Source organism: Hypomesus transpacificus, chromosome 19, assembly GCF_021917145.1.
Source record: "Hypomesus transpacificus isolate Combined female chromosome 19, fHypTra1, whole genome shotgun sequence".
NCBI lineage: Eukaryota > Metazoa > Chordata > Actinopteri > Osmeriformes > Osmeridae > Hypomesus > Hypomesus transpacificus.
Genome location: NC_061078.1, coordinates 1,369,139 through 1,393,127, shown reverse-complemented (window position 1 = coordinate 1,393,127; position 23,989 = coordinate 1,369,139). Strand labels below are relative to the sequence as shown.

Sequence of the window (23,989 nt, the reverse complement as noted above, 5' to 3'; positions counted from 1 at the left end):
CCTACCGTCCCATAAGCCCTTGTCCTCCGATTGAGACACAGCCCTATCACAAAAACCTCCCTACCTTCCCACAAGCTCTCTTCCTATGATTGAGACACATCCCCCAACCCAAACCCAGAACTTTCCACCCACGACCATCTTCTCTGGAGGCAGTACTGAGCGGGGTCTAAGAGGAGGGAAACTGCCTTGACCTACTCAGCATCCCTGTGACAGAATCCATACAGAGCACTGTGCGTGCTCATGTCATCGCTATATAGTGACAAAAGGACACAGACCACACACTGTAATTAAACTATATTTCAACAGTTGTCAATTCTATATTGTACAATATTGAACAGTGGTCACAAAAGGGGAGGAGTCAAAACGATGACAGGAAGTTTCAGGTCTATAGTTAGGTTCCTGCAAACCTCATGGAAGTTCTTATTTGATGGGGCATTAGGAAACAGAGACAATCCATTGGTAGACATCCCCTTTCAAAACATTTCTCATCAAACTGGGATAGAAAATATACAATTACAGCATGATAGCGTTTTCCATAAATATTCCACTAAACGTCCCTTTGATACAAGTGAAAGATTGAAATTCAAATACAGCTAACAGTGCTGCATTCTTAACTGGTAGACTCCACATCTTAAAACAAACTATCACACCACCAATCACCCAAAATAATCTTTTATAAAAGTATTGAGGCCATAAAGTTTGAATGTATGTAATATATAGTACTTGGAGAAAAACACAGGTTAAGGTAATGTTGTTCATATAAGTGGATCAAAACTAGAAAGACTAGTTGACAAGTCAATAGGCACCGACAAACAAATCAAAACATTAACAAAATATAGAATTTCAGTGTTGTATTGAAGGCCCGTCAGTAGTCGTGTATGACATACATCTTCACGTTATCTTTCTTTCCAGCAGCAAAAACATTCCCCTCAGATACAGAAATCACCAACAGAGACTTAAGTTGTGTGGGAAGCACATCCAACAGGGACAACACGTTTAAAGACATACTTTGCTCACAAAAAAACCAAAATCATGCAAAATCCTTAAGAACACAGCACTCCTAACAGATGGGGTTACTAGCATAGTTTTTGGGGGGTGATGTTTCTGTGTACAACTGCTTCCATCACGGAAAATGATGTTCTGGATGCACAAACCACCTAGCAGGCAATGTTTGCAATTTCCTTTACCCTAGCTATTAGAAACGACTATTTGTCATCTCATTCATAGTAAGTGCGTGTCGGCCCAGATCAACAGGCCTCCTGCCTAAAATTCATTGTTCCTTCATGTTACTTTAGCCCAGATGTTTTCATGCTGTTGTTTACCAAAGAAAATCCATAAATCTTTTTAGTTTTTTTTTCTCTCAAAGAAAGTCAGTTACTATGGTGACGATCCAGGCCGTATCTCCTAGCCAGGCGGGTGCGTAGCGAGCCGTCCTGCCCAGAGGCACTTTGTGACTCGGCCGTGTGTCGTGTGTGCATATTAACCAAACAAGAACAAAACCGTCTTCAAACACACCTGAGATGAAACATGAAGTATTAGTAAGTAGACTCTTTTAAAAAGATACATCAGTTCTCATGAAGTGGCCATCGGGATTAACATGGATCATTATTACTTTTACTGTTGCTGAACTGGATGTCGCCATTTCGGATTTTTCACGTTAGCCCTTTTAAAGCCCCTTATGCCCTCACCAACATCAAACTGCCAGTTCGGAACTCTGGCAGCCTGCTGGAATACATTGATAGAATCCAAGAACCCTCCACCTGTTGTAGAAGCTCCGCCCCCAGCCCCACCCCCACCCCCAGAGACGGCTCAGTAAACAGTGAGTGTGACTCTCTCCCAGAATGCGGACACAGGACACATATCTCCCCTCCCCTCGCTCCTGTGCTCTTCCTATCTCAATCCAACCTTATTTCCCTTCCACCCTTCCGTTTTGTTGAGTTTTTGTTTATAGCTGATTGTTCTGTGTGGACATCACTTTGGGGGATCGAGTGCCACAGTGTTCTGCCCTGAAGACTTTGGAAAATCCTCCATATCTGTATCTAACCTCCGTCACACTTCCAGTCCTCTGCCTCAGAACCCTTCAGTTCTCCACCCCTAGCTTGGACAGACCCTGTCTGAACTCATGCAGCTCATCGATCTTTCCATCCAGGATGTCCATGAACTTCTTCAGTTCTCCCTTCATGTTCCCCTGCTTCTGTTGGCTGTCCTCGATCTCCCCAGAGAGACCTTCCATCCGCTCGTCTAGGTCCTTGTTCTTCAGCTCGGCGGCCTGGGACGAGACAAGAATCAGAATCAGAAAGGGCTTTAATCGCTATGAAAGTTTGCACAGACAAGGAAGGAAGGTGCATACATTCAACATATAGGGATCAAAAAATCTTGGAATACTGGTGAACAGTTTAACTGTACTAATGGTACAAAGTCTAACTAATGGTAAGGGGCTGTAAGAATCACTGTGTAAGAGACACAGTGAAACCAGAATCACTGACGCAGCAGAACCAGAATCACATTACAGCGAAACATAAAGAACGACATGAGGTGGTCAAATACGACACCCCCGTCATGTTGGGGAGAGACATTAGCATGCTGCTGCGAGACAGGCCGGGAGACGAGGAGACGGGAGGACTGATCCCAGGGATGCCATTGCAGGGAGGGGGCTAAAATAGGAGCTTTAAATGCCACGGCTGGTGGCATTCTGGCAGCTGACTCCTGTAATCTGACCACAGTGCCCCCCTTTAAATAGAGGTCCCAACTGGAAACATAGATGCAGATTTGATAGAATAGAGGATAAGCGTGCGTACGACGACGGAGCAGTCAAGACGGTTGTTTGATGCGTAATCGCCATGGTAACAGCTATTTATGGTAATCACCACCTGTGATGAACGCTGATCATTCTGATGTGCCATACTATTAAATATTAAATCCTACTGAAATATAAGGGCTGTTTCATCAGCTCCCGACTACCCCTGTGGCTGTTGGCTGGCTGGTGTTCCTCTAGGGTACTGTGGATAAAGGGAAGGTATTTGAGGTATGCCATTGTTGGTTTTAGTTCCCACTGCTCTCTGTGAAACACCATGGCACGGTTGCCAGAGTCCGTCTTAGCCAAGGCTGTTAATATCATGCAGTTGGCTGAAACAGAGAGATGGTATATCTGGCAACCAGGGCAGATTAAAGCTGAAGAACTTCTACTAACATTGGTTCTCTGTCCACCCATATCCTGCCTGTGTAGCACTCAAGTATGACAGCCTGGGTAATGAATTCTCACTCTATGAGTCAGATAGAAACAGAAGGAGGCCAGCGTCACTATCGATACTGTTCCCATCACACCACAGAAGGAAGCCAACGCCACTATCGATACCGCTCCAGTTACACTTCAGGAAGAGGGGCCTGAGTCACTATCGATGCTGCTCCCATGGCACTCCAGAAGGATGCCAGTATCACTGTTGATAGCATTCCCCTCACAGGCAGCCTGACTGTGAGGACTGCAGGCTGACTGGCCATACGGGTTGAGCCGCCACCGCCGAGAGAGTGTGACGTGTGACTGGGTTCAAACAGGCGGACAAGAACAGGTGTTCCCTGTTGCCGGGTAGAAAGGAGGAAGATCCGGCATGTGAATCACTATGGTTTCAGGGTTCCTGTCAACAGTGGAATCCCAAGCCTGTTTAAGACTCTCGTACACCATATCTTATCAGTCCAATGATTAGCTAATGATTAACTCTTAACATTCGAGAGGAATAAGCCAGATCGAGCAGTAATTAAAACGATCCCTATTATAACAAAGCTGCGATTTATGTGAAGACAGAGAACACCTTTCAACTGTGCTGATCATTTCCATCTGCTCTTTAACACCACTCAGTCCTCTCATTAAAACATCACACAGTGAACTGTATTAATACACACGACAAGAAAGACAATTATAAACATGGAGCCGGATGAAAGATGTGTGTGGTTGGGTGTGTGTTTGGCATGTGTGAGTGTGTATGTGTGTTGGGTGTGAGTTTCGTGTGTGTGTGGAGTTTGTCTCCGGCCTGAGGCAGAGTATAGCAATCAAGTTCTCCTACTTCTGCACTTAAGAATGTCCTTTGGTGTGCCTGACTGCTCCTGAGTGATGCCATTGAGCTCAGCCAAAAGGAAACATTCTAAGAAGTCAGTTCTACTGCGCTAAAGGCTGTCATAACCTAAAACAGAGGTCTTCAACCCTCGTCCTGCATGTTTTAGATGTTTCCCTGGTCCAACACACCTGATTCAAATGAATGGTTCTTAACAGGCTTCTGCCTTCTAACTAGATAACAACCCATTCATTTGAATCAGGTGTGTTGGAGCAGGGAAACATCTAAAACGTGCAGGACAGGGGGTCCCTGAGGACCAGGGTTGAAGACCTCTGATCTGAAGATTAGGGTTTAGATAGGGATTAGGGTTTGGGCAGTAGGTAGGGTTAGGCTTGGTGAAGTAGGGGAGTAGTTGAGGTAAGGGTCAGTAAATGAGAGGTTGGGATCAAGGAGTGGGTAGGGTTAGGGTCAGTAAGTTAGCGGTTAGAGTTATATATTTGAACAGCACCTGTAATTTCTCTGTGATGCTCTCACACTCAGCCATTAGCTGGGGGATGATCTCAGCTTGCTTCCTCAGGTTCTCCAGTTCCTGTGAAACACATTCGAGACTCATAAATCCACACTGGAACGTCCCCAGGGTAGACATGCTTACAGTATCAGGAGGTACAAAACAGCAAGCACGTGAAATACAGAAATGGTAATGGCGTTTCTGGGAACACTGCACATGCAGCACGTTCAACTAATGATGAGCCTGTCCAAGGGGGCTGCCCTTCAAACGTACACATCAAAGCCCCAGAGGATCCCCCTCCCTCCCCTCCCCTCCCCTCCCCTCCCTCCCTCCCTCCCTCCCTCCCTCCCTCCCTCCCTCCCTCCCTCCCTCCCCCTCCCTCCCTCCCTCCCTCCCTCCCCTCCCCTCCCCTCCCCTCCCCTCCCCTCCCCCTCCCCCCCTCCCTCTCCTCCCTCCCTCCCCCCTCCCCCCTCCCCCCCTCCCCTCCCCTCCCCCTCCCTCCCCTCCCTCCCCTCCCCTCCCCCCCTCCCTCCCCTCCTCCCCTCCCTCCCCTCCCTCCCTCCCTCCCCTCCCCTCCCCTCCCCTCCCCCCTCCCTCCCCTCCTCCCTCCCCTCTCCCTCCCCTCCCTCCCCTCCCTCCCTCCCCTCCCTCCCTCCCTCCCCTCCCCTCCCCTCCCCTCCCCTCCCCTCCCCTCCCCTCCCCCCTCCCCCCTCCCCCTCCCATTAGCTGAAGCACCGTTAGCAAAGCACTAATTGCTCATCTTTTTGAAGTGTCCCACAGTCAGAGTCAGGTCACAGCCAGAGCTGGATGTCAGCTTCACGGAGGAGGCTTAATAATTCATGTTTTTAATGTTGAACGGTGTTTGTATTTGGCCGTGACCAGGACGACAGGTTGTGAGCGATTCTCATCTGTGGCTGTCTAGATGATTGGACTCCAAGGTATAGGGGTGCACTGTGCTCTGGGAAATCTCATTTCACTAGCAGGGGAAATGCACACTGCCCCATTTTACAGTCTAGAGATTCAGGATGAAGAATTTAAATAACATCCCAACCACTTCACTTTTACAATGTATATAAAATAAGAAACAGTTTCTATATATATATACACATATATATATGTGTGTATAGACACACATATAGTTATGTAGTTTATCTAATATGTATTTTTCTCCAATTCAACCCTAGGCAAGAAAGAGAGAAGAGAGAGACACAGAGAGAGACAGAGAGAGAGAGACAAAGACAGAGAGTGGAGAGAGATAGAGACATAAGAGGACAGTCAATGCTAATGACACATTTGTCTGCAGGCAGAAACAACATTTAGCCATTAAGAAAAGGAGGTGTGTCCCCACCAGGCCTCCATACCCTCATCACACCACCCTGACGCCCACAGACTGGAAAACATGGCCCATTGATTAGTGTGCTGGGATGCCAGGGACATAGGACAGTCATAACAGCTGAGCTTATAACTATGATTCCTTTTCTGTTTGATATAATAAAGTGTTGACAAAACTCAGACAAATACAAGATTTATGTGGTCTGAAAAATCCGGACAGATTCATTAAGTCAGAGTCAGAATCCATCCACACACCCTGCAGGTTAGGGGGAACTGCAGGTTTGAGGACCAATGGGGAACTGAACTTATGATGGCATAAATCATATGAGACAAACTACCATAAAGCAACGAGACAGAATGTCCCAGAAGGTCGTATAAATGTCTGGGTTTAGCTGACTGGAGGCTCAGAGAGCGCTAATCCATAAAGAGCCTCTGTGACATGAAAGGGTCCCACAACAATACCGATCACCTTCCTCTGAAGAAAAGAGACTCTTCCTGTCTCCTGGAAAAATCCTCAACCCTGCCCGGGGCTACGTGACTTGGTCCCTTAAAGCTTGAGTCAGACTGAGAAATCTAACTTCTTCACACGCAGCGTGTGACATATAGAACAAGGGTGTAACACCTGCTTCCCTGATTATCCATTCTGACAGCTCCAATACCCTTAATGAACACCTGGGTGGAGCCAGGGGGGAGAGCGGCTGTGAGGGTGATGTGAGTGTGTTTGATTACGGTTTGGTTCTCTCACCTGCTCTTTGTCCTGCAGCTCGACCTCCAGCTCCTGAACCCGAACAGCCAGCTTCGAATTCCTCTCCTTCTCCGCACTGGCCTCGTTGCACTGAGCCTCCAACTCAGCTATCTACTCCAGCAGAAAACAGGACCACGTGGGTCAGCACAGGTGACAGCACTTATTTGACAGTATTAATTTGCATACATACAGTATGCCAATCTTTAACAATCCGTCCATGAGAGAACAATAGAAATATGGATCTCCTTTTTTCCCCCAGTCCAGAGTTGGCATCAGCCTACATTGATTATGAAACTGAAATGGGTCTATTTATAGAGGAGCTGGCAGGAGTTCTGCAGATAGGACTGGTGGCAGGAATGTCGCTGATCTATGGATGCTGGACAACTATGGAAACACGCACAAAAGCGCCTATTCTATCTCCTGCAGTCCCAGAATCCAGCTGTAAAAATACTCACACATTTCTGGTATTCGCGAACAAATTAAAAAGTTATCCCTGGCTACTGAAGGATGTGTGGCCAGCTAAACGCAGCCCTCAGTGTTGCTGAGATCCAACCAGCCTCCATCCAGCGGAGGCTGAGGAGGCTCAGCCCCTGGTCAGACAGCCATCAACAACAGTGAGCCACCCTGGTCTTGCCCCAGGGACATGGGGAGGGTGGGGGAGGAGGGAGGGGGGGAGGGAGGATCTGCCGTCACCTTCTCCCGGAGCGTGTCGCTCTCCTCCTTGCAGGTGCTCAGCTGTTTCTTCCAGCTCTCCACGTTGGCGGAGGACTCCTGCAGGGCGTCCACCAGACGGGCGTTGTTCTCCCGCAGAGTCTGCAGCTCCGTCTCCCACTTCTTGGCGTTGGTGTTACTGGACAGGACGAGGAGGAGGAAGAGAGTTAGAGAGAGAGAGGGGGGGGGGAGAGAGAGAGGGACACAGAGAGAGAGAGAGAGAGAGAGAGAGAGAGAGAGAGAGAGAGAGAGAGAGAGAGAGAGAGAGGGAGAAAGAGAGAGACAGAGAGAGAGGGGGGGGGGGGTGAGTGGGACTAGACCACACGTCTAAAAGCTACACTACCCACGGGCTTCAACCTCGGATATAAGTCATAGGGTTAGTCTTATTCCAACCCATATGACTAAAGACACAGGACAGGGCTGACCCTAAACCACAGGTCAAAGATCATGGGGACAGGTTCCAACCCTAAAGGGACATGATGAGGTGTGTTTGTGTCTGAAAGCTTCTCCACATCTTCCTTCAGGTGTGCATGTCACTGCAGCTGAGGACGAATGGTGCTGATGTGGATTCACTATGCATCAATGATCTGTGTGCATGGATGATCTGTGTGCATGGATGGGCACAAGTTTGCTCCGGCAAATGCTGATGTGCAGCGGGGAGGAGCAGGACTCTAGAGTCTGACTCAGTTGTTGGGCAGTTGCTTCTCACGCAAAGATGGATGCCGTATTCTCTAAATATACCCAAGTGAAGCTATAATGGCAGGCCCAGTTCATAAATATGTAAATTCAAGTTTTAGTTTGGTTAATTAATTCATTGAATCAGTCCCTTAAGAGTAGTTTAATGTCCCAGGCGGACAGTGACAGCAGTGTAACTATCCCAGGTGGACAGTAACAGCAGTGTTACTATCCCAGATGTACAGTAACAGCAGTGTAACTGTCCCAGGTGTACAGTAACAGCAATATAATGTCTTCAGGGTACCTTTGCTCCACCGCTGTTTTCAGGCGCTCGTTCTCACTCTTCAGCTGGGCGGGTTCAGGCCCTGTGAAGCAGATCTTCTCATCGTCCGTCCCGTTGATGCTGGATGCCTGGTTGGATGAAGGGGTGTCACGACCACCGGACTCCTGAGGGGGGGAGGGTGGAGGGGTGGAGGGGGGTGGTGATGGGGGGTGAGGGTGAGTGGGAGGGGTGAGGAATGGGGGTGGTGCACATAGTAAATACATTGCAAATCCCCTCAGGTTACAGTAAACACAGGATGAACACAGTAAAGCTAGGTATCCTCTCGTTTTTCCCTTCATTCCTCCCCTCCTTAAACAGCTTGGACCTCCGTATTTCTCAGTGAGCGGACAGGTGGTCTCAGCCCGCCTGGTCAGGAGAACAGGTAACCCCCCTCCTGCTGCCCCCTGTGGACAGCAGCAGCCCCCCCTCACACATCAGCTACGTCAGGAGAGAGGTGAGGGGGGGACTGGTGCCAGCCTACATCATGTCATGTGGCAGAGCAGCTTTCTGCTCCACGGAGCAGTCAGAAGCTGCCATCTGGACTCACCCGTAGGATGGCACTAAGCAACCCCCCACCCCCCTCTCCTCCTCCTCCTCCTCCTCCTCTACTCAGCAGGGCTGTGTGTATGGGATTAAACTGTTAAACTGACCTAATATGTCAACATAGAGCTCTATTCATCTGAGGAGATTAGCAGGATGGAGCAGGAGAGTGTGACGGCCGATCAATTAACGTTGTCCGTTCCAATGTCAGCAATAAACAGAATCTATCTAGCCGTAACTCTTCTGGCTCCGCGTCTGTCGGGTTCCAGACCCTCCATCTCTCCTTTTACCTCTCTCATCAGTTGTACTTTGCTTATGTACATGTGTACGTTGCGTTAGATGAAAGCGTCTGCTGGATGATTCAAATGTATTTTGTAATAAATGTGATGTGTCTCCAGCTCCTGCAGAATCTGCGAATGACTCCCAGACAGGACTTGTGAGGAGGGTGCCAGGCTACCTGGTTGCCAGGCTACCTGGGTTCCAGGCTACCTGGTTGCCAGGCTACCTGGGTGTCAGGCTACCTGGGTGCCAGGCTACCTGGTTGCCAGGCTACCTGGGTGTCAGGCTACCTGGGTGCCAGGCTACCTGGGTGCCAGGCTACCTGGTTACCAGGCTACCAGGGAGTGGCTCACAGACAGGACTGGTGAGGAGGGTGCCAGGCTACCTGGGAGTGGTTACTCGACGTCTCCATCTTCTCCTGAGACTTGTCTCTCGCCACCTGGGCCGCCTCTTTCACTTCCTGGAACTTCTCAGCAAACTGAGGGAAGAGAGCGGGACAAGCCGTCGTCAGTCAGAGAAGAATAAACAGTATGTGCGGAGCCATGATGGTAATTACTGTGCTGTGAACTCGAGAGAATGAGGGAACTGATTTAGACGTGATGGGCTCCGACACAGCTGTAGAAATGGATTCAATTTCCAACTAGAGGGGGGAAACAGAGCTCATGGCATTCAGTAAACAAAACATCTTATTTATCGTTTTTTGGTTAAAACCCCATGATTGCGACTGTCATGATTGCGACTGTCATGTTTACCGACGACGGTATCATATTTATACACAGAGTCACAACACGTGAAGCAAAACATTAACACTGGTCACTGGTCTTCAGGGGTGGTCAAAAGGACGGAGAGAGAAGAGGGATGAGGGGAGAGAGGAGAGGGCTGAGTATGGATGAGGGGAGAGTGAAGAGAGGAGAGGGGTGAGTATGGATGAGGGGAGGGTGAAGAGAGGAGAGGGGTGAGTATGGATGAGGGGAGAGAGGAGAGAGAGGGATGAGTATGGATGAGGGGAGAGAGGAGACTGACCTTTGCTAGCTGCTGCTCAGAGGCGAACCCTAGGCCAAACACGGTGTTGGCTCTGCTGTCAGCCCATTGGCCAAATTTCTGGGAGGTCTTGGTGAAGGTCATGTTGGGGGTGATGGTGCTGTTGATGATCACCTGTCAAGGAGACACATGTCACTACCTACCTGCCTGTGGGATTTGCTCAAACCTATTTTTTATTGACTGACCACAGATGGCAAAAGTACACACATCCTTCACTCAAGTAGAACAGATACTCATGTTTGAAAAGACTGACTACACTCAGATTAATACAAAAATACACTGTAGACGCATCCACCAGGAATCCTTTTTGACACTAACAAGTTCGAATATCTTCATCATTATGGCCATGGTGATCAGGAATGTCTCTATTCTCGTTTTGTTTTTACCAAAACTTTTTTCAACACACACACACACACACACACACAACATGACACAAAAAGGTTTCACTTTTTTGAAACTTTTTTGCTTCTTTTCTACGGATGGATAAGATAACTTTGCATTCAGGGATGATGACGTTTTCAGAGCTAGCCTATCATTTATTCGAACAAAGACACAGAGACTCAGAGACCAGGAGGATGTTCACAACTAAAGTTAAAGACAGGCTGTCACACTTGCATCACATCAACACTATGACACAACTATAATAATAATTACAATACAACTGTCTCTATATAATAAAGATGAATATGGAAAAAAACATGATGATTGATTGCTTAAATTATAGAATCTGTCCTAAAATAAGTAAACACTCTGTCTCTCTAGTTAACTTCTAAGACGAAAAAACAACATTTCCATAATGAAAACAAAACAGAACTGAACAACCGAAGGTAAGAGGGTAGTTTAAGGCATCTGCTTAATCTTCAGATGAGGAGAGTAATCGCAACACAATTAGTTTGTTTCTTTGCTCCTAGAGTCACTACCTCTTGTTCCCTGAGGGGACCAAAGATCCATGTCTGAAAATAGGTCCTTCTCAAAGCTGTACAGATACACACACACATTACCCCTACCTCACACACACACACACACATTACCCCTAACTCTCACACACACACACATTACCCCTACCTCACATGCACACACAGGCCTTGGCAGGGGACACCAAAGCAGCACTAATGACCCCATGAAAAGTTTGGGACAGTGAGAAGATGAAGACATGACCATGCATCTCATCTCACAGCTACAAAAAAATGCTTTGAATCAGGGTGCAGTCAGGGTGAGGAGAGTTGGAATCACTGGCATTCTCTTCTGTCCTCTGCTTCTGTCTCACCACCCGCGTCTCTTTCCCTCTCTCTTTCTCACCCTCTTCTACACTCGGCAGGCCCCCCCCTCTTCCTTGGCTGTCTAACTGTCTACCACTCCCACTGCCTCTCTCCAGAGCACTGGAACCTTCACACCTCTCACGGCACTGTCACACCGGCTCGTCGCCACAGAACCGAGAACACAGCAGTACAGCGTCTCGCCAGTCACACATCTTAGTTAAATACTGTACCTAGGATATAATGACTGTTTCACAGCTTTTCCATGAAAATCAACTTGATGTGAACAGGGAAATCATTGGGGAACAGACCAGGGTCCCACTCTCCTAGGTAAGGTTGTCCTGGATAATAAAGGCATGTACATGTAAATAAGACCCTGGAACAAAGGCCTCTCTCTGGTTCAGGTAAGTCCCAACCTTACAGTCAGCATCGGGCAGTCTTCTTTGATGCATGAGAGGCTTTCACACACTTAATAATTCAAATAATGTTAATAATCATTGAGAGGGAGGGAGGGAGGGTGGGAGGGAGGGAGGGAGGGAGGGAGGGAGGGAGGGAGGGAGGGAGGGAGGGAGGGAGGGGGGGGGGGGGGAGGGAGGGATGACAGAAGACAAACCAGGTTTGTCCTGGTTTGATCTCTCCCTGTCATGCGCTCTGTAATGGAATTATCCTCAGTGAGAAATACTGTATAATCCACATCATACCACTAAAACTAATCCATCAAAGTTGTCTTTTGGTGCCTCTGTCCACAACTCTCTCTCTGTCCCCGTCAGTCCTTCAGTCCAAACAGCGGCGGAGTCTGGGAGGGTGTGTGTGTACTACACACACCAGTGTGCCTCTGGTGTGTGTACTGTAAACAAGAGTTGTTGGTGAGAATGTTTCAGTTTTATTTGGTTAGCAAAATACTCTAACGTGAAGCTTGAGGTGAGTAATGAGCCTCCACGATTTGGTGACCCATAATGCATCATCTATCATGTGACAGTGCCATAAGACACTGATCTGAAAGTCATCCCTTGTTGATGTTCCCATATAAGCTGGTTTCAGACACCCAGATAGTACTGTTCCTAGCCTATGATACGGATTACCCCACACACCATGCAGCATTCAAACCCAGATGACTCAAACCCAGCTCCTCCCCACCATATGGATGGATGGAGTGATGAAAGGAGAAGAATCAAGGAAAAGATACAGTACACTCATCTATTACTCCTGCTGTACGCCGTTGAAAGCTTGGACCAGATGCTGGTGCCGGACCAGCACAGCCCCTGGCTCACACCCAGGGCCTGCGTGAGTGACAGGGGCTCCTGGGAGGTGAACAGGTGGGTATCGGGTGGCATGGCTGCAGGCTGGCGCAGGGCTGGACTGGGCATGAGGCTGGGGGTCAACGTGGGGGCACCTATTGGGGGGGGATTATGGGATACTTCCTGTCCTCCTAGGAGGGCAGTGACAGTGTCAGCTGACCACACAGAAGCTGCAGGCTCGGCAGGATTGGAGAGAGAACGCAGCGTGGGAGCTGAAGGCCAGCACACAGCCAAAGAGGAGAAGAGGATGTACACACAATATTTACAGCAGAGGGACTCTTTCCCTGCACAGGCACCAGGGGTTTGGTTTTAAACACACAGATCTGTAATATTGGGTAAGGCTAGGGTCGATGAGTCAGCAGGTCGCAAATGACTACCTGGAACTATCCTACACTGCACCAAGGTCTACCCAACACACACTGTGGAGGGTTCAGCCCCCACAAACACAAACAGATTAAAGCGTGTAATTATTTGTCAGTGGGAGGCATTTATAATGTGAGGTGACGTGCCAAAGGGTTTTGAGATCAGTTGTGATATTTATATTGGTTGTGAATTATGATAGTTTGTTGGGGGTTAAGAAGGGAAATGCCAACCAATCATAACTCAGCGCTACAGCCGAGTCCACAATGTGTCTCTGCAGGTATATACAGTCTGTCTCTCTGCAGGTATATACAGTCTGTCTCTCTGCAGGTATATACAGTCTGTCTCTCTGCAGGTATACAGTACAGTCTGTCTCTCTGCAGGTATATACAGTCTGTCTCTCTGCAGGTATACAGTACAGTCTGTCTCTCTGCAGGTATATACAGTCTGTCTCTCTGCAGGTATATACAGTCTGTCTCTCTGCAGGTATACAGTACAGTCTGTCTCTCTGCAGGTATATACAGTCTGTCTCTCTGCAGGTATATACAGTCTGTCTCTCTGCAGGTATACAGTACAGTCTGTCTCTCTGCAGGTATATACAGTCTGTCTCTCTGCAGGTATATACAGTCTGTCTCTCTGCAGGTATACAGTACAGTCTGTCTCTCTGCAGGTATATACAGTCTGTCTCTCTGCAGGTATATACAGTCTGTCTCTCTGCAGGTATACAGTCTGTCTCTCTGCAGGTATACAGTCTGTCTCTCTGCAGGTATATACAGTCTGTCTCTCTGCAGGTATACAGTACAGTCTGTCTCTCTGCAGGTATATACAGTCTGTCTCTCTGCAGGTATACAGTACAGTCTGTCTCTCTGCAGGTATACAGTCTGTCTCTCTGCAGGTATATACAGTCTGTCTCTCTGCAGGTGTATACAGTCTGTCTCTCTGCAGGTATATACAGTCTGTCTCTCTGCAGGTATACAGTACAGTCTGTCTCTCTGCAGGTATATACAGTCTGTCTCTCTGCAGGTATATACAGTCTGTCTCTCTGCAGGTATACAGTACAGTCTGTCTCTCTGCAGGTATACAGTCTGTCTCTCTGCAGGTATATACAGTCTGTCTCTCTGCAGGTATACAGTACAGTCTGTCTCTCTGCAGGTATACAGTCTGTCTCTCTGCAGGTATATACAGTCTGTCTCTCTGCAGGTATATACAGTACAGTCTGTCTCTCTGCAGGTATATACAGTCTGTCTCTCTGCAGGTATACAGTACAGTCTGTATGTCTCTACATTTCATGTTTCGGCAGGTAAAGATCTAACCATGTAAGTCCAAGCAACCCATGGACATCCTGCACCTTCCAATGAATGGAATAAGCACGATGGGGATGAATCAGATGAGCTCTCTTTAATTCTACCTTCTGATCCTATAGAGACCCAAAACATTGAACTTTGCTGAACGACACTAGTCTTCCCCTTTGGGGAAAAGAGAGAGAAAAGGGTAGAGGAGAGAGAAGAATAGGGGATGAGTAAAGGAGAAGAGGAGTGGATGTAGTCTACAGGACAGATTAGCTGAAGTAGACAGGCATCCATGCGCAGAAGGATTATATACTCTGACAGAACCTCAACATGGTACACAGCCAGGGCTGGGAGAGGCAGGGGGAGGAGGAGAGGAAAGGCATTGGAGATGAGAGGCAGGGTGGACAAGAGAGGCAGGGAAGACAAGGAGAAGCAAGGCTAGGGAGAGGCACTGAGGAAACAGACTTCGTAATAAAAGAGAACGGATGTTAGAACTGAGCCCTTTCAGATGTGTCTCATTCCGACACACGTCACAAAGGCCATCTGAGGACTGAAGCTGGTCTGTAGAGACCATCGTGAAGACCTTCTCATTAAACAATGAATAGCAGTCTCATCTCATCAAACTTGAGTGGCCCCGTGAAGGTGATAACCCAGTCTAGATGACACAAGGACCTCACTGCTATCACACAGCTCTGCCAAAGAAACTCCAATCGCCATGGAAACGGGTAATCTAGCTAACTGAGAGACAGACTGACAGACACATGCCTATACATAAAGTGTGCACAAACACGCCCACATCTACATTTAGTCATTTTGCAGACGCTCTCATCCAGAGCACACACACACACAGTATCAAGCAGTGCATGTTCCATTTAATCTCTGCATAATGTTGCTCCGTGGGTTTCACTCTGTTGAGGCAACAAGAACTAATGCAGAGCCGACCCCTAATATGGATGGCGGTGGTGCACAGGGCAGGGGTGAGAGGGTGCACTGTGCGTGGGTGTGTTTGTAGCGTGTGGGCATGATTCACCAGCCAAGGTTGCACTTGTGATTGAAAATGTGGCGGAGTTGGAAGTATGTCACAGGGGGAGGGGGCTCCTGGAGTTGCCCTTTACAGCCCCCCCCCCTCCCCATCACACACATACACATCCACGCATGCACACACACACCTTCCTTTGACATTACTCAGAGAGCACACACCCACCAGGAGACTTTCACACCTAACCGCTGTCACAGAAGCACTGCAGAAACACACACTGTATCACGTTATCGCTGACCGACAGGAAACTTAAGTCAGACGGTTCTATTCTTCACAGCAATCAGTTTATTACTGACTGACTGACTAACTGAATTTACCTTGGATCCATCCACGCTGATGATCCTGTAGCTGTTGCGCGTGCTGTCATAGAAGTACGACACGGTGACTGCCTGCTTGCTGGCCGGAACCCAGTTCTTCTTGGTGGTCGGGTCGATCTGGAAGACATGAGCCCTGGTGGTGAAGATCGGCTGCTCCCTGGGTAACAGACGAGAGAGGGAAGGAGGAGGAGGAGGAAGAGACAGAAGAAGGGAGTAAGAGGAAGTTCAGATCTTCGAAGGATCTTCCACATACATGCTGAAACAAGCACTTACAGCTGTAGCTTCCATAATGTCCCTACCTCACATAACAGCTGTCATGTGACATCACATCCTGCCTATTCTTGGGCTGTCTCCTGGGATACTAGGTTCTGTCACCCCTCCCCTCTTAGGGGCGGGTGTTAAGGTAACACTAACTGTAATCCCCCATAGCAACCCCTAGCCATTATCACATCAGCACCTCCTGGCCTTTCTCAGCAGAAAGGACAACAACACACACACACACACACACACAGAGAAACATACACCACTCCTCTCAGGTGAACAGTACTCGACACACACACACACAGCAGCTCCTCTCAGGTGACCCGAGGACACTCTGATAGCTGGCCAGCTGCCACACCAGTAGGCACCATGACTTGACTAGTGTAAAACTGTCAATGAGCCCAGCAGTGAACAGTCAATTGAATCATCACAGTAGAAGATATTTACTGTAGACGTCATTTAAGCAATTCCATGACGATGGCAAATAGCACACAAACCTGGGCTGCTTCTCAGCTGTGCTGTGCGACGTGGCTGATCAGTAGGGATGTAAACCTCAGGAAGTCATGAGACAGAGTTGCAGCCCCAGTAACTCAATTACACACAGACTCAATATGGCTGCCAAACTGTGTTTGTGAAGAGTTTGTTTATCTCCTCCAAATCGTCACGGTCTCTGTCCACAACCTGGGTCTCTGGGATCAAAAGCTTCTCCCTCTCACATCAACTGAAATAACTGTGTGTGTGTGTGTATGTGTGTGTGTGTGTGTGTGTGTGTATGTTTGTATGTGTGTGTTTCGGTAAATAGAATATGCTAAACACTCAAAACCAGTGGTGGCAACCTGAGGCCATTCCAGCCCATTGCACAGCTCGTAGGCATGACCAGGCAGGAACACAGCTCAGTCCAGGGCCACGTCCCTGCCAGGGGGGAATTCTCCATTTTCTCAAACGTTGTGAGCTAACAGAAAGACGCGCCTCAAAAATAACAGCATTGTGTCTGTTTGATCTGCCTCCCAACCGTGCAGTATTTCAGGAAAGCAGAAAAACGGAGGCTTCTCAATCCCACAGCTGTGGAGAAAACATGCTCGGAGGATGAAAGAGCAGAATTAGGCTGCCTGTTAAAAGTTTTATGATCTCAGTCAGACAAATTAGTGTGGCATTGCTGCCCCTCCCCTTGGCTTTCCCACGCTTTACACACGCTGTTTCCCAGTCGGAAACTAAAACACACAGAAACAAATACAGAGCTAGAGAAATAATGAAAGTCTGTCAACTGCACTGGTTCAGATAACAGGTACTGAGAGCTGATTTGGAATCAGACCAGAGAATCATGTTTTCCTGTTCTCTTTATCTCTCTAACTTTCTTCCCATCTTCCTCCTCCTATCCGCTCTTTCTAAAACTCCCACTCTATCCTTCTAGTCCCTAGATCATATTTCCATTCGGACTCTCTCTCCACACAGGCTAATAACAGCAACAGCAAATAGCCGTAATAACACAGGGCCCGTCACTAGGATTATGGCCCAACAAGAAATTAAATCCACCGTAATAAATTCACTGTCCCCGATAATCCTAATCTCAATCCTGATCTGATAATAGCCTTTACTCAGGTCACTGTTGTTTTACACACAAAGCAACACAGACACACACTCCCACACAAACACACCCTCATGGAGACTGACCTTTGCATTAACTATGTCTAGAGCCAGTTGTAGTGTGTACACACCGGCAGGAAGGGGAGGAGAAAGGTCATGTTCGAACACACACACACACAGACACGTACGCACACACACACACACCTTAAAGTTGATGAAGTCACACTTTGATGTCATTCAAATGATTCAGGGATGTTTAAACTTACTACCACCTGACAGTCTTGAATAATTTACAGGTGAGAGAGTGTGTAAACCAGGGCTGACTCAGTCTAGTCTCAGTCTGCTTTCTTTCCAGAAGGTACCACCAGGCTTACCTCATAAAGCACCTTTAAGACATGCGTCTCAGGCTGTGTCTCTGGCTGTGTCTCTGGCTGTGTCTCTGGCTGTGTCTCTGGTTATGTCTCTGGTTATGTCTCTGGCTGTGTCTCTGGCTGTGTCTCAGGCTGTGTCTCTGGCTGTGTCTCTGGCGGTGTCTCTGGTTATGTCTCTGGCTGTGTCTCTGGCTGTGTCTCTGGTTATGTCTCTGGCTGTGTCTCTGGCTGTGTCTCAGGCTGTGTCTCTGGTTATGTCTCTGGCTGTGTCTCTGGCTGTGTCTCTGGCTGTGTCTCTGGCTGTGTCTCTGACTGTGTCTCTGGTTATGTCTCTGGCTGTGTCTCTGGCTGCGTCTCTGGCTGTGTCTCTGGCTGTGTCTCTGACTGTGTCTCTGGCTGCGTCTCTGACTGTGTCTCTGGCTGTCTCTGGCTGTCTCTAACTGTGTCTCTGGCTGTGTCTCTGGCTGTCTCTGACTGTGTCTCTGACTTCATTGTACCAGTAATTCTAGTACACCGTGACCGTGGATAGAAACAACATCATTACTGTCACCAGAGATGGTGTGTGGAGTGAAGTATCGAAGCACTTGCAGATAGATGCATGGATGTGGAGCTCAAGTCTGCATCAGGCAAAATCCAGGCATGTTTTCAGAGGACGAAGGTGGTGATGCAATGTATGACTAAGCCTGACTACGTTTTACTCTCTCAAGCCCTTCAGATATCTGTCGACTGCTCTCCCCTCCCCGGTTCTACCTATGAGGCATTTTCCTCAACGTGGGAAGTCTAGATGCTGGGTTAATACCAGAGGATCTTCCTGCTTCGGGAAGACTGTTCCACCCCTTTTAAATCAAGCAGGATTAAACCCTGCAGTCATCCTTCAGTACATACACACACACAACATACAGCCAGAGCATCCACATTCCCTCTGTAGAGAGCTCTATCCCACGATTATGATTCTTTATGAAAAAAGATGCCAAGTTTGCTCTTCTTTCCTTCTCAGGAAAGAGTGAGTAAACAACCCCGTCTGGATTCCAGAGCTGAAACCTCTCCAGTCCTTCTTGATCCACACCCCTCTCGGAACCAGTTTGTCTATCTAACCTGCGTTGGCGTTCGTCTGCCAGTCTGTATAGGAGAAGTGACACATCCTCTGACAAGGTTTATACAGTTTGATGCACCCCCCACCCCCACATGGTCGGCCCCAGTTGTGGTCAAAACTTCCATCCAGTCAGCAACCCCCTGGGTACACCTCCAGGCCGGCCAGAATGGTCTGGAACACTCCTCACATTCCTGACAGGGAATCAGCCAGAAATGCTGCTATACCTGCTAGTGACCCACTCTGACAATAGCTATGTGTACTTACAGGCAGGTGTGTGCGCACACACACACACAGGCCAGTTTGCATTGAGGAAGTCTTTTAAACCCATAACCTGGACCTGAGATGTGAATGTCCGAATCAAGCCAGAGTAAATCAGCAAATCTGACCTTCTATGCTGCCGTATGTTCAGATGACACAGGCTTCTCTAGAAGAGAGCTTTTCTAGAAGAGAGCTTTTCTAGAAGAGAGCTTCTCTAGAAGAGAGCTTCTCTAGAAGAGCAGAGCCTGGAAGTGTGTCAGCTTTTTGTTTTTGTATCCGTTTCTGATAACAGCACAGAGAGAGAGAGCTTCAGTGTGCAGCTACTCCAAAGAAAAAGCGAACAAAAGAACATTTTATCCCAAATCTGCTCTGGAAAAGGCCCGCGAACAACCCGTGAATCTGGGTCACAAAGTGCATATATTTGGAAACTCAAGACACAGCCGAAATGAAAAATGAAACAGATTTGCACTAGTGCAGCCAAGGAAGCGCTCATCTGTGCACCTATGAAGCAAAGCACAAGTCTCACTCTTAATTAATTAGATGAAAGCTCATAACTCTGATGAATACAGTTCATCTGTCAGCACTGCCTTGAGACTCTGCTCCACTACACCTGCCAAGGGCTGGATCCAGCTCTATTAGGAAGTCTGGGCAGTTATCCCCGTCAGAATGAGCACAGTACCAGGGGCTGGGTGATGGTGGGGGGCATGGGAGGAGGGTGGGAGGGGGGCAAATTCTTAGCAACAAAACATCAGAGGACATTCATAAATGTAGAGTCGGTCCTCTCAGAACGGATTCCGACAATTCCTGATGACAGGAGAACTGAGGAGAAGGGCAGGGTAGGGGAGGACATCATCCCGTCGCAGAGCCACGGCAGATGGCTCCCTAGCCCTAACCCATCTGGTGAAAAGACGCCCAATCAGCCTGTCCCCTCTCATTTACCCATCCTTAAGTCTTACTGCTCCGCAACGACCCGGACACAACGTCCTTATCCCTCGACTGGCTCCCCGACAGAAGATCAACGACCTTTGCCCTCCAATCCTCTCCTACTGTACCTCGAGCTGTCAAGGAATCCTAACACCACGTTGCGTCACACAGCCTAATCAATGACTGTAAGTCTTGAACTGTCACTCTCTGGGCTGAAGATTACCATTTAACCCTGGGTGGGACCTGCCTCCTCAGCAGGGTTTACTTTAAATAGCGCTCTCTCCCTCCCTCCCTCCTTCTAACTGTCTCTCTCTCTCTCTATTTCTCTGGGCTTGATCGCTCTGGGCTTCGAGCGATCAAGTGCTGCAGTTTGCAGGATTTAAGGAAGGCCGCGGAACGTTCTTCTGAACAGTAAAAAAGTCCCTTGTTCTTTTTTTTACAATGTATGGCTAACCTCTGCTGCCATTTCATAGGTCAAGGTTGAGCGTCTGACCAACTAATTTGCAACTGTATGTAACTATTCAGCAATCAATGAATGACCCCCTTTGGACAAAGTGAGGGCAATGGAATGTTCAAGAGAGAGAGATACAGAGAGAGTTACAGAGAGAGAGAGAGAGAGAGAGAGAGAGAGAGAGAGAGAGAGAGAGAGAGAGAGAGAGAGAGAGAGAGAGAGAGAGAGAGAGAGAGAGAGAGAGAGAGAGAGAGAACATAGTTAATCTATAACTACATTCTGGAAAACAGCCTCAAGGATAGGGTCTGATCACTATATACTGGAATATGTATAGGATTCCATACTATATGCTATACTGGATTATATGTTGAGTTTGGGTTGGCAACTTTATACTGCATTTTATATTTAATCTGTCAGAACTATTGTACCTGTGAATGATTCAACACAATTGCTTTATTTTGTGAATGTCATCATTTCCATGGAAGACCGCAAACAATAATCACAATTCTACATAAAAATATACACTTCAGGTAACCTCAGCATATGGATGGACAGGCGAAACTCAGAGAGAAGGGCAGTGTGTGTGCTGGAGAGGAAAAATGTTTTTGTTGGCACTGACTAGTTTCAATAACCCTTGGTGTTTTGCAAGACAGTAGGCCCTACTGCTACAACCTGTTAGGCGAGTTAGCGTCGTAGCTAAAGCGAAGGACCCTGTCTGTTGAACTGGTTTAACACAGTACATGCCAAGGCTCTGTCAACTGATCATGGAAAAACGGGCTTCTTCCTCTGTTCCCCTGGCATGTTCTTCAGTCTTACATCCTGTGTTTGTGACGGAACACCAGGCGCAAACTGATAGTACGGCCACATTCTATACATTCAAATTATTTTCCCTCCACTGTCTTCTAGGTCTAAGTATATCACAGTAAATATTATACATCGCCTTAAGAAGGTAAGATACTATCAAATTCAATAGGGTTGGGACATACCATCCAATTCATATGGGAATGCACCCTGCAGTACATCATCTGTTTGAAAGATGTTGCGACTCCTCTCTGTTACATACTTATACACATTCTGCAATTCTACAAACTTACACACACACACACACTCGCTCTCTCCCTGTCGTTGCTTTGCACGGAGCTATCGTGCGTGGGCACTGACTGTGGCACCTACATTCCCACAGCGCGTGGGGAGCGCGAGGTACCTGCCTAGTCTTTAAATAGCAATGGCTACAAATCACCCCATCTTCATCTCACGTTCAATTTATTCTAAAATGATTTGTATGTTTACTCAACAAAATCATAAATTGAGGAAAAAATGCGAATGCTGATTACAAGCACTTTCCATTCATAATATTAGATTATTTTAAGGCATTAAATAATACTGACAAGAACATGAATTATTGAGGAAATGCGAAACTGTTTGACAACTTGCTAATTATTAAATAATTGAGGGGACTAGACGCAGATTTTTGGCAAAAGGTTGTCATTTATAGTGGTTTGACAGTTGCTTTATCGTCACATTACCTAGCCTGTCGCCTATTGAACGCACAAGAACGGTTCCCTGCCGAAATACAAGAACGAGTACATCTTAATATACTAAATAAATAAATAAATGTCCCGATAGATCAAGAAATTGTGTCAATAGCTCACTATGAAACTAACTACAGCGCAGGTGTCATTACATGCACTAAGATACAAAGGGCACGCGCGTCTCGCGGATTACTTACCCCATTGCTGCGGACTTTTGGAACAATCCTTCAGTTTATGGACGTATGAAATATTAAATGAATGGTTAACACACTTCTAATGAAATTAGATCCACTGTTCAAATTAAGGGTTCGACTAGTCCATTCTTGTCTCCGCGCTAACAGTCTAAGCGAGACCTGAAATATGAGTACACTTCTTCATGAACTCGATCACACAGGGTTTTCAAGCTTTCTCTTGTGATCTTAAAGCCACTTGTAATTTCAGTAAGTTTTTCTTTAGATCACGAGACATGAAATCCCACTTTCTGGGTATTCCTTCAGCCGTGAAATAAATAAAAAATGCTGCGTTAGAAATTAAGTTACAGTGCTTCGCATTTCCCTGCGTGCTGCGCTGGAGTTGTCTGCGCGCTCGCCCTCTCGCCTATGGGATTTTGTTTCATCAGGCTGGAGATCTGTGCCGCAGCGACACTGAGCGGCTTCCCCTGCCCTCATCTCCAACCTCCCACATGCTGTTTCACATTCAAAAGCAGGGGTTTCTTCATGATAACAAGGGCAAGGAAAGGTGTTCAGAAATAGATTCTACGTTGCATATTTTCGATAAACTAATAAAACAGGCATGCAAAATACATGAAACCACAGCAAAAATACGCGTGAATCTTCTTTTAGGGCTTTGATGTCAAAATGCTAATAATCTATTTAATCGAGTTGCACTTACATGTTACTTTAAATTTGAAGACCACGCTCGTTCTGGCTGTGGGGTGTCACGGGCCGTAGGCTATATTATACAACCTGACCAAACTCACTAACCCTGGGGACGCTCACTTCCTCTGGCAGTGAGCTATAGCTCGGAATGAATTGTTTAAATTAAAGCCAACTGCAAAATATCACTGTCTGAACTTCAATTCTGAAGTAGTCTGACGGTGCTATGTTCAACGCCGACTTGCAAAACTTCAGTGTCACAATCATTCAATAATTACGGGGCGTGAGCATCCCGGAACTATTTACAAGTAGTCTACATTCGTAGGTACCTTTTCGATGTAACGCAACTGTCAACACTGGACTGGATTCCTTTAATCGAAGTAGCTTTCTGCTAGATCTAGCAACATCTATTATCAGGTAATCCTGTAGCCTACCTATGTACATGTTTCTTTACTATAGCTAACAACAAATACACTGAAATTACACTTGTCAGAAGCACTATCTAGCTAGGCTGCGTATTACGTTTGCTTGGCATTTACGTAGTAATGCCATTTAGCATTAATGATCGTTAACTATTATTAGAAAGCTAGCTAATAATAGCTCAACTTGTACAATGAATTGGATAGATTCAACCAACCTCTGTAAACTAGTTTGTTAACAATATAGTTAGCTAATGCAACTACCGCATTTTCTGTTTGTAGAATGACGGATATTAGCGCTACGCCAAACTACGAGGAGATGTTTGCCCGCCGGTTTACTTCTGAAGACCACGAGTATCAGGCGTACCTGAGTCGACCAGACACCCCGCCTCCTTTGGTAGAGGACTGGAGGGGTCGCGGAGCCGGACATTCACGAGGGCGAGACAACAGGTAGGCCAATTTA

The 23,989-nt window shown here is 47.3% G+C and overlaps 1 protein-coding gene across 2 annotated transcripts; it reads right to left on the bottom strand.

Annotated features, from left to right (window-relative positions):
- Positions 1–282: 282 nt before the first annotated feature.
- Positions 283–23,321, bottom strand: homer2 (homer scaffold protein 2). Of its 2 annotated transcripts, none has more exons than XM_047041741.1 (9): positions 23,124–23,321; positions 15,759–15,915; positions 10,182–10,313; positions 9,544–9,636; positions 8,322–8,464; positions 7,325–7,481; positions 6,632–6,742; positions 4,555–4,635; positions 283–2,269 (listed from the first exon to the last, which is right to left on the bottom strand). In XM_047041741.1, coding segments are annotated over exons 1-9 (1,065 nt in total). In that variant the 5' UTR covers positions 23,126–23,321; the 3' UTR covers positions 283–2,080. The 2 variants fall into 2 exon arrangements, with proteins under 2 accessions (XP_046897697.1, XP_046897696.1); XM_047041740.1 differs by lacking the exon at positions 23,124–23,321 and adding an exon at positions 22,430–22,857.
- Positions 23,322–23,989: the final 668 nt, after the last annotated feature.